This window comes from Osmerus eperlanus, chromosome 4 (genome assembly GCF_963692335.1).
Source record: "Osmerus eperlanus chromosome 4, fOsmEpe2.1, whole genome shotgun sequence".
Taxonomy (NCBI): Eukaryota; Metazoa; Chordata; class Actinopteri; order Osmeriformes; family Osmeridae; genus Osmerus; species Osmerus eperlanus.
Window position 1 is genome coordinate 4,016,787 of NC_085021.1, and position 11,157 is coordinate 4,027,943.

General features: G+C 43.0%; 2 protein-coding genes across 2 annotated transcripts; one reads left to right on the forward strand and one right to left on the reverse strand.

The window, feature by feature from the left end:
- Window positions 1–755: 755 nt before the first annotated feature.
- wnt10b (wingless-type MMTV integration site family, member 10b) lies at window positions 756–3,865 on the reverse strand. Its single transcript, XM_062458250.1, has 4 exons — window positions 3,710–3,865; window positions 2,475–2,737; window positions 1,732–2,177; window positions 756–1,453 (listed from the first exon to the last, which is right to left on the reverse strand). The coding sequence occupies exons 1-4, from the start codon at window positions 3,778–3,780 to the stop codon at window positions 941–943; spliced, it is 1,293 nt and encodes a 430-aa protein (XP_062314234.1). The 5' UTR covers window positions 3,781–3,865; the 3' UTR covers window positions 756–940.
- Window positions 3,866–6,544: 2,679 nt separating this feature from the next.
- Window positions 6,545–10,191, forward strand: wnt1 (wingless-type MMTV integration site family, member 1). The gene is made up of 4 exons (XM_062458251.1): window positions 6,545–7,209; window positions 8,400–8,653; window positions 8,894–9,159; window positions 9,414–10,191. Exons 1-4 carry the CDS (start codon window positions 7,109–7,111, stop codon window positions 9,903–9,905), a joined length of 1,113 nt encoding a protein of 370 aa, XP_062314235.1. The 5' UTR covers window positions 6,545–7,108; the 3' UTR covers window positions 9,906–10,191.
- Window positions 10,192–11,157: the final 966 nt, after the last annotated feature.

The following is an 11,157-nucleotide window of genomic DNA, read 5'->3' on the forward strand; positions in this document are numbered from 1 at the left end:
AATCACAATTGTACATATTTACTGTATTGATTCGCAAAAATCCTGAAGACACAAAATAATTTTAACAATGATACAGCAAGGTCCATGGTAGGATCATGTTATTTATAGAAAATAAACCTAGATTACCTGGTATTCGGTATGAGAGGGGATGGAAACATTCCAAGAATGGAAAATATTCCCTTGACCTCGGTCACTGTTACATGGTCGGCCATGTTGAGTTTACATGAATTTCCAGTAGTTCAAAGCACATAATTGGGCAGAACTATTAGTCTTCAAAGACTTGCTTCATTGAGAATGAAGAGTTAGTCCTTTAGTCTGTCCATTTAAGCACAGGTGCATAATATACAAACGCCACAATTGTCCTGAACCTCATTAGTAGAGCCTGTATCAACATTCAAAGCATGTTTTTTTTTTTGCATTTAGACTTTGTTAACTCATAAGGCAGCATCACACCATCCAGACCCCAACACTCAGTCTCATATTTTCCTTCATTTTACGCATGGGAAGAAGGCAGGGTCCAAACAGGCAGAAAGACAGAGAGATAGAGAAAAGAGAGAGAAGACAAAATACTTGAGTCATATCCTCTTCAATCTCTGACTTGGCATTTTGAGAATAACAACAGCAACAAAGAGAAAATAGATTCCAGATGACAGAACCAAAAAGAAAAAATAAGAGGTCGGGGAGGGGGGGGGGGGTACACAGATTCTCTGGGAAACTTGGAACGGGTAGCTGGGGGGTTTATGTGCATTGTTGGGACGTCAGGATTCAAAAGTCCTGGAGGGACTAAAACAGGATACTGGCTGTCTTACTCTACTTGCACCTTACCTCCTCATGGATGCAGCAAGGTGCATGTGTCAAGTCAGATTGGTTGGGGGAAGGCAGTGATTTGAGCTCAAGAACCACCTAACACAGAATTCTGGGTGGGGGGTGGATGAGTGGTTTACTTGCACACATTGACCCACTCTGTGACTCGGCACTCCTCGCAGAGCACATAGCAGCACCAGTGGAAACGGCAGTGGCATCGCTCGCTGCGTGTCTGCTTCAGAATGTTGTGTCCCCTGCCGCAGCACAGCGAGCTGCAACTGTCCATGCTCTGGCTGGTTTTGTTACAGATACGCCCCTGCGTGCCCAATGAGTCCAGTGACGGCTCTCTTTCACAGAAGTCCGGTGATTTCTCAAAGTAGACCAGCTCCTGGGAGACACTCCTTCGCCGGCCGCCGCTGTTGAGCCCCCCCGCCCCACCGGCCCGGTTCTCATTGCTGTTCATGGCTCGGGGGTTGAAGACACCGTTGTTCTTGTTCTGGGAATTGATGAATATTGCGGACAGGAACTTTTCCCGGAGGAGGGATCCAACCAGGCGGAACTCAGGGGAGACATACCAGCAAGTCTTGAACTGGCAGCTGCCTGATGTACCATGGCACTTACACTTTCTCTTCATGTTCACAGCCACCAACTAGGAACCGGAGGACAGGGACCAGACAAATGAGAATCGTCTATATGTTGTTTACAAATGTTTCATGTTATCTTTGTCATTCTATTACAAGCTTATTATCCAACATTGGTGATGTTAGTCACATTTTGTCAAAACCTAACAAACTGTTATTAAGGGACTGTTAGTAATGGAAAACTTTTTTGAAAGTTTTAAAGAAGGTTTTAAACCTATTTTTATTGGTTTCTGATCTCACTGATCAGAAAAAGTCACAAGATTCAGCCTATTGGTTGACTGCTCACCTGTCTGCCAACTCGATTGTTATGTATCCTCATGCGGGCGTGAATGTCCCGTGGAGACCCCCTAGAGTCTAGCCAATCTCTAGAGAAGCGCTCGCCGAAGCGAGCATCGTGGCTACACCCGCCCCACTCCCAGGTCTCTTGCAGTGAGCTGAGTTCATCCGAGAGGGGTTTGAGGAGGGCAGAGGGGTGGCCGGAGTGTCGTCTGGTGGGCTGCTCCCCTCGACGACCGCTGAATTTAGATGCCTGTGCCACTCCCATGCTGGCTTCTCCCCTTTGAAGGGTCTGAATCTGAAGCTGTGTGAGTTTGATGCGGATCTTGTCGTCATCCAATCGACGCTTGGCCTCACAGCCGCAGCCACTCAGCTTGCCTAAGCTGCAGGCCGAGGCCACGGAATGAGCCACCCCTGCAGCCAGCAGGGACAGGGAGAAAGCGCTCTCACGAAAACCTGTGGAGACATGCCAGAAAGTAGTTGAACAGAAGTGATGGGCTCGTTAGCCACTGTGAAAAAATGACAAGGAAACTTTTATATAATATCATTCCTTGTAATTGTCTTATTTTATTCTGTGAAAGATCACAAAATAAAAAATCTATCATGTCTGACCTATAGTACATACATTACCATTATTATTTTATGCCATAATTTATGTTATGACATGGAGGGGTGGGAAAATATCCTGATGACCTCCGCAAAAGAATGTTCCCATCCTACCCATGCCCCCACCCTACCCAGAAAACCCCTCACCCCTATTGAGGATGGCGCTATGGTGGGGAAGCTTGCCCTGGCCCTCCAGCGAAGAGCAGTTCCAGCGCTGGTCTCTCAGCTGATGCTGACACTCATGAATTGCCACCTGGATACCCTGCAAGGCAGACGCCGTCACATCCGGGCTGCGCACACACAGGCGCATCTGGCGCTTACTCAGGCCAGCCAGTCGCAGGCACACAGAGTTAGGGGTCAGAACCGGGTCGCCTGCCACCTTCAGGCCCAGTATGTCATTGCACAGCACCCTGGGAGAAGGGGAGATGTTAGAGCAAGGGGCTGTGTCCTGGTACTGTTAAGAACACGCCCTTCCTGTGTCCCCTTATTTGAGGGTGTATTGATATGATATTACTAGCTTGGCAACTGTCCAAACATTTTTGGTCATAAAGGCTTTCTTTTATTCAGTCATGTTCATCAGAGATACCTAAAGGAGGGGAGAACAAAAGGAAGAAAGGGAAGGAAGATAGGAAGGAAAGAAGGAAGGAAGATTAGAACTAAACTAACAAAACCGAGTCCTGAGAGGGAACAGCAGTGAATGTAAACATTTACCAAATTGTGTTCAAATGTAAGAATCATTGATTAATTAGACTATGTAATTCTGACAGAAAAATATTTAAATAACACAAAAAATTGGTTGTTTTGGGTAGTTTTCCTGTTAACACACCAAAGAGTAATGTGTAATTAATATTACTGGAGACTGAGGTCTGTATCTGGAGAGTACCAGGATCCTAAATAATTCTTAACAAAAACATACCCAGTAGAGTGCATGGATGACTCCCAATTTCCAAAATTAGTGAAAGTAGGAAGGTTGAAATAGTGTGCAGTGGAAATATTGATCTCTGCTGCTTTTGACAGCTGGTGAATTGAAGACAGAGTTTTACATGTCTTTAAACATGCACTCTGTTGCTGGCTTTCATTATTTGTCTAGTTACAGTGTATTTGATTGTTTGTGTTTATGCCTATGTCTGTGATCTTTGTATGATGCCCATTATAGATTCACAACAGGCAAGAACAGGATAAGAAGAACCAAAATAACAATGTATTGGGTAAGGGGCCACAAACGATTGCATGCCCTGTTAAAACAAGATTACTGAAATTATGTAAATTTTCCACACTTTCTTTGAAATAGATTATTTGTAATTCATGTTCCCCAATTATGATATAATCAATCGTCACCTATAGATTAATCCCGGCGCACCCCACTCATTAAATCAACTTACGTGATTGCAGGTGACATAAGTGCTGCCAAAATCAGGACTCGGTCCCAACGGAGTTTTTGCGAGATCTCCATTTAACCGTCTGTCCTGACGTGACATTAAAACACGGGTATGATGAGTCGTATTCCCAAAGAATCACAGCAGAGAGGAGGAGGTATATTGTTGCGCCCCCCAAAAGATCGAGGAGTGAGGACAGCGGGCAGAACAGTTTGGGCGAGTGTGAAGGGGAGGGGGATAAAAAGAAGGGAGGGGAGATGCCTCTGCAGGCGGTTGTTTTCAGCTAAGAAAAATGATCAATAGTTGACCGTGATTAAACCGTGATATGACCGCTCGCAACAGCACCTATTGATTCACAGATAACCGGTTCTCACAGATAGGCCAACCGCCATCTTTTGATTCGTCTTCAAATCAAGAGTATAGGCTAAATCCGGACATGGAAGCCATAACCAAAGAAATTGACAAAATCAAATATGTATCATAGATATAGGCCTACTTAGGCTAATAAGCATATCTCCTGCTATCGTCCTAATTCATTCATTCATTCATTCAGTGTCAACGACTCACCTTGATAAAACATCCTTAGAAGTCAAGACAAGCACAAAAAATGTTTTTGGCTAATTGAATGATGGGGGAGGGGTCGCTGCTAGTTCCACTGTACAACTGTGAGACAGGCGAAGGCGGCGGCAGCAGGCAAGCGCTCCTAACCCTCCAACAATGCTTGGTCCACAGTCATCTGGTGCCCCCCTTCCTGCAACTCAATGAGCGCGTCTGTTCTTTATAATTGTGTTTAAAACAACTTCACTCTATGAACAGTCCGGGTCCTTTCATTTCACAGTAGAGGAAATAAAACTTTGCACACAGATCTGGTTCACAAATTCTAATGAAAAATTGGTTGTGCGAATACGATAGGCCTACGGTATTTGCTGCTTCATGCTTCAAGAAAATTGAAATGTCCCACAGACAAAATAAGCATTTTCAAATATGATTCTATAAGATATATTAAATTAACGTTGATTTTATTTGGCTTGTATAGTATATTTCGTATATTTTGATATTATAACACCAAGATTTCAAAAACCACACATTGTCCCCCTCATTGTCTATTTGGCATCTTTCAATGACATGTCAACAGATCTCCGCGCATCCATCGGTGCATATTTACGCCACTGGTTGCCTAATTGGACCAAAAAAGCTGGTTCTGTAAACAATGTTAGACTTCTTCCAACATTTAATCGAATATTTTTTTACTGAAGGAAGATAATTGCAATAGGACGAGAAGTCAATTAACAGGCCATTTGATGTCAGATAAACTACAAATTATTGTTGTAGGCCTATTTTTTTTGGGGGGGGGGGGGGGGGGGGCTTTAGTGAATAATCAAACATGAATAAACCAAGGCATAGGGCCTATTGTTTTATTGCATATTTTTGTTTGGCTATCAAATTAAGTTAACCCCCTCCAAATGCGGCCCACATGACACCAATTCTCAATTTAATCTCCTTCTCCTTAAGCTTTGGCAATGAAATGTGCATTAGCATTCGGCCTCGCCGTGTATATCTAAGTGGCTTAAAAAGTGATTTGAAGTTGATTTGTATATAAAAGGCGTCCCTTTATCCGGATTGCCACTCTAATCTGCTCCGTGTCGGATGACTGCTTCAGGAAACTCGTTTGAGCACCTTCATGAGCGGAGAGTAGGCCTATAGGCTATAAACGTAGGATAGGAGCTTGTTAAAATCCCCTTTACAAAAGCGCACTTCCTCATAGTGTGTGAACGTGCGAGAGGGAGAGAGAGAGATCAAATGCCATAATTCACAAATCCCTGTTGACCTGTCTAAATAGCATGTGACGAACTCATGATACATTTCACCCCTGTAATTTCATAGGGTATAGGCTAGTGATTTCAATGGGCAGTAGGCTATGGGGCCAGTGACATACCATTGAGATAAATACACAACCCTTTCTATGAGTTGGAGATGCCACAGTGTGTTCATGAACACAAATAGCTATGGGGGAGGTCTGTCGTCCAGATGTTTTATTCCCTATTTGTCCCCTAAGATCTTAGAGATCGTTATTTCGCAAACGTTTGACTTGAAGAACAATATTAATGTTAAACTGGTGACTTGATTGAATGAGAAAAGCGATTCCAACATCGTCAGCCTTAATCATCCGTTTTCCTGGACGCCGGGCAACTGGCTGTCCGCGTTGAACTCTGAACTTTTCTAGATGTTCAGAAATACACAGAAAGTCGTTTATGTAGACTATCAAAATTGTGAGGAAGGCAACCGGCAGCACTTTAAGAAAGTGCGCGAGCTGTTTGAGATTGGAGACGCGATTAAAAGGAAGCAATCCAATAGCCGGGTAAAAGGTGAAGTTTGCATCGCTCAGTCACTCATAGGCGATACTGTACTGTATAACACCAGCCTCGTGTAGCTGAGGAACATCAAACTTTATTACGCACAGCAACCATCGTTAGACACACACAACTGTATTTGCGAGAAGGGATAGGTAGCCTACCGCAAGACGGGATGTGGGAGAGAATGCTGGGGATATGCCGACATACATAGGAATTAATTTTCGTACTTTCACAAATAATCTATGAACTCTTTGATTAGCGTGAGATTCCACTGAAATGTGTTATCAACACTGCGGATTGCCCCGACTTTCCCTATTTTTCTTTATTCTCTTTCAGTCCGTTTCTGTTTTCTTTATTCATTGTGCGTCCTACGAAGAGAATTAACTACCCCTCCTTCCAATCCTATTGAAAAGGCGCCGAAAAAAACTGAGGGAGATGAGAGCAGCAAATCCCTTTTTTATTCCTCTTGTAGTGCTCAATAAGAGAAGAATGTGTCGCCTATCAGTCACCGAGGGGATCAAGTCCTCTGGACTGTCCCACGCGCCCAATGCGCTGACTAGAGCATCTGTGAACGAGAGAGCAAGATAGAGAAAGAAAGAGCGAAGAGTAGAACTGACTGACGCGGAGGTAGAGCAGCATCCCTGCCTGGACACTTCAACTCGAAACAAGAGTCATTTAGCAACCTGTCTCCTTGCCAGATTCATTTGAGTCAATAAGGGCTATTCGTTCCCTTTTCACCTTTCGAGTCCTCTCTGATAGTGTGGTGAGTACACCTTGCGATGATCAATTATACCATTAGGTAACACATAAAACATGCGCTCCATCTATGCATTTACCTGTAGCCTTGATTTATTGTTTTAGAAGAACTGTTGTTATTGTTCATTTTGTTATAACTACAATGTGGAATTGGAAGAGACAGATAGGTTTTTCAGAAAAGGTACGTATGTTCATCAGTGAAATTGGATCAGAGCTTATGGACAAATAATAAGCAATTAATATCAACTTAATGGAAGTCTAAACGTTTTCGCTTTTCATATTTTTATTGAAGACAATGCAGGCCCTCGCTCTTATTCTGGGAGTGAAAGCCGCATGCATCCTGCTGGTGTCATCTCTCTCAGGCACGGGGGCCGTCAACAATAGCGGTCGGTGGTGGTGAGTTGAGTTAATGTGTGATGTATTAATTCCATTCCGCGTGGCTCCTGCTCATTTCAACGGATCCCTGCTGCTATGACACATTGGTTTAGTGCTTAATTGACTAAACAATCTAGAACATTTTAAATGATTTTAAACATTCACTTCTCTTGACAAAATAATGTGCTTTTGTTGGCGCCCTAAACAATTTCTCTCAGTTTCTGCGTAAAAAAAACAAACAGTGACCGCAAGCCATTAGGAGGAACTTTGGACACCACACGTCCTAACTACCGCGTTCGTATCAAATAAAGCGTTAAAATCGTTATATCACGCTCTTCATGAAATTCGGCCCATTTGATATAAGGGCGAGTAAGCTGTAGACTAGGCTACTTTTTATAATAGCTTAAGCTATAACCATTTTATTTGGGAACTGCTCGAGCCCATGCGTATTACATTTTCACGTCTCTCACTACACTCTTTAATCACTCACCGTGCTCTCTTTCTCACACTCTCTCTCCCGCTGCCATTTTGACAGTGTGGCTTGAACACGAGACAGCATTTTCAGTTCAATGTGGGATACATTAAACTATATATGGATTTCATGGTTGTAAGCAAATCATTCAAGGTCGTATTCAGGGTCTTTTTCTTGTAATGTGCCGAAAAATCCAGAGCCCATTGGATATATTTGGCAAAATAGACTATGTAATAACTTGCCAATATCTGTAGATGGCCTATCTATTATATAAAAAATAAACAAAAGTTAAAATTTTATATAGACCTTTTATTTTGTATATATATATTGTTTTTAACCCTTTTTTCAATGGTCATGTAATTGTTTTTCCATGTTTAGTTTCATGTCGTGTAAATGTCAAGATCATCAAATTATGTTTAACCGAATGATCTGTGACTTTAAACATAGTCAACATAGTGTATAATTAACTAATCAAGTGTGGGCAACCTCAGTCACACGGAGTCTCTGTCTCAGTCTGACATGTAACACCAAATACACAAAAAATACACAACAAAAGAGAACAAAATTGGGTTGAAACATAAATATTAAGGTTGTTTTCTTCTGTCTTTAACCTAGAATGTCATCATCTTATTCTTTATCAAATCATATTCAGAAAAGCATGACACAATATCCAACCAAAGACATAGTATGCAGGTGATAAATTAAGGTTCTCAATCTGCACTGTTTTATGCCATGCCAGGGGAATAATGAATGTGGCCTCCTCTGCCAACCTACTCATCAACTCCAAGAACGTGCAGTTGGTCCTGGACCCTAGTCTAGCTCTGCTGAGCCGACGCCAGCGACGCCTGATCCGCCAAAACCCCGGGATCCTGCATGCCATTGCCACTGGCCTGCACACGGCCGTAAAGGAGTGCAAGTGGCAGTTCCGCAACCGCCGCTGGAACTGCCCGACCACCCATAGTCCAGTAGTGTTTGGTAAAATTGTCAATCGTGGTGAGTCTCTCTTTTTGTCTCTCACTAGGCAACCAAAAGACAACTGTGGGCAGGATATCACACAATCCTGACAGGTCATTTGATAAAGCTTATCTTGACATCCTGCAGCTAAGAGTTTATTGTTATTTAGAAAATATATTGTGCCATTGTGTGGAGTACACATGTATTCAGCTTCAAAAGGTATTTGGAAGTAAAGATGAAGTTGAAAAAAAGCAATGATTTTTGCTGTTTCTGTGTCAGGTTGCCGAGAAACGGCATTTGTATTTGCCATTACGAGTGCTGGGGTGACGCATGCGGTGGCCCGGTCCTGTTCTGAAGGCGCCATTGAATCCTGCACCTGCGACTATCGGCGCCGTGGGTCTGGGGGACCAGACTGGCACTGGGGGGGCTGCAGTGACAACGTGGAGTTTGGCCGCATATTTAGCAGGGAGTTTGTGGACTCCAGCGAGAGAGGTAGAGATCTGCGCTACCTGACCAACCTCCATAACAACGAGGCAGGAAGAATGGTGAGGCACTTTCTGATGAAAAGAATAAAAATTAAATAAAGCTTCATATTCTCACTCTCGTGAGAACGTAGACTATCAGATTTTTTCTGAATGGTGTCTGAACAGTTGCACTTTTGTGTACTTAGTTTCTGCACATCCCTACTTGCCATTCTGGGCCTACAAAGCTTTGTACAATTTAAAGTACAGCCTCAAAAGGATATTCCTCAATGCTATCTTGTGCTCAGTCTTATTCTCCTCTTCCTTTCTCTATCCAGACAGTCTCATCAGAGATGCGACAGGAGTGTAAGTGCCACGGCATGTCTGGCTCTTGCACTGTCCGCACCTGTTGGATGCGCCTGCCCAGCTTTCGTGAGGTGGGTGACTTCCTTAAAGATCGCTTTGATGGTGCTTCGCGAGTTGTCTATGCCAACAAGGGCAGCAACCGCGCCTCACACCGCGTTGACCCTCGACACCTGGAGCCTGAAAATCCTGCCCATAAACCCCCATCGTCAAGGGACCTGGTTTACTTTGAGAAGTCGCCAAACTTCTGTTCCTATAATGACAAGACAGGGACGCTTGGTACTTCTGGTCGGATCTGCAACAGCTCTTCTCCTGCCTTGGATGGGTGTGAACTGCTGTGTTGTGGTCGTGGGTTCAAGACACGGACAGAAAGGGTGACTGAGAGGTGCCACTGCACCTTTCATTGGTGTTGCCATGTGAGCTGCCTCAACTGCACCAGTACACAGACGGTATATCAGTGTCTCTGAAAGAAAGGGAGAAAAGGTCATTGTGACAGGAAATAAAGGTAGTATTTGGTACATAATGTGTTGAGTGGTAAGGAAGCATAACAGAATACAGGGACAAAACAGCACTATGGTGCAATCAGTGTTTTCCGGATAAAGCAAGCATAAAGCTGAGAACAGGGTGTACAAGAAGTGTGTGCTTCATCACACTCTCAAATGACTCAAATGATGAATATGCATGGGTGCCGATTGGTCATATGAAGGTGTTCAATGGTCTAGCCTTCTAAAGGAATCAAGTCCAATTACTATAATTGTAATAATGACTCCAAGACAAGGCGTATATGAACAGTTTTGGTGTACAAGTAAAATGAAACAAAGAGAGAAAAAACTAGGTTTTCTAGTACCACATTTTTCCTCACTCCTCATCCCTAAAGTAAAGTAGCAGAGGGTAGAGACAAGGAACTGGACACAATGTCTGACAGATGTTTTGTGGGCTGAATTACCACAAGCATGTTCTCTCGTAAACTGGTGAAGAACTCTATAACAAGAGGGGTGGTTACTCAAAATGTTGGTGTTTTGTTTTCTTGCGCTGCACTTGGACTTTTCTCACATCAAATTGTGTGAAGTATATCTCCAAGGGGTGTTCTGTCAAGTCCCAATTGCTATGTACTTAGGCCCTGGACGAAGCCCAACAGCTTATGATTTCCTTCATAACCTAGCCCATTGTGTTTTTCCAAAATCTACTACACCTCAAGCATGATTTTATGTGTGATATGGCACCCTTGCAGCACTGGTGTTAACGACTGGATGTGGCCCCATCAAAGGACAACAGAACAGAGCCAGACACAACTTTATAAACACAGGAATTCCCTTTGGGAATTCTAAGAAGCCAGAATAGTTTAATGTAGTATCTATGCACTGGACATCTTAACAGTGACAAACAATGTGTGTCCACATAGGGGATGTGTCTGATAGTGACGTGTTTAGTCTCTGAAAACAAGGACTTTTATGAAAATGAAAGTTACTGTCTTTAAAATGGCTGCATTCCTGCCATATCCTGTCCTATAAAAAGACAATGGTGTTTACAAAGATCCCATTTCTTCCCGAATTGACAGTGAGTGTAGAGTTTATCTTATCAAACAGAGGTGTATTAAACTATACACCACAAGTTAAAGGAATAAAAAACTTTGCTCAAGCATCAAAGGGAAAAACACTGTAATCAGCTAGGAGCCAAATGTTGTAAATAATAATTATGTAAGAATATATTTATGTTGAG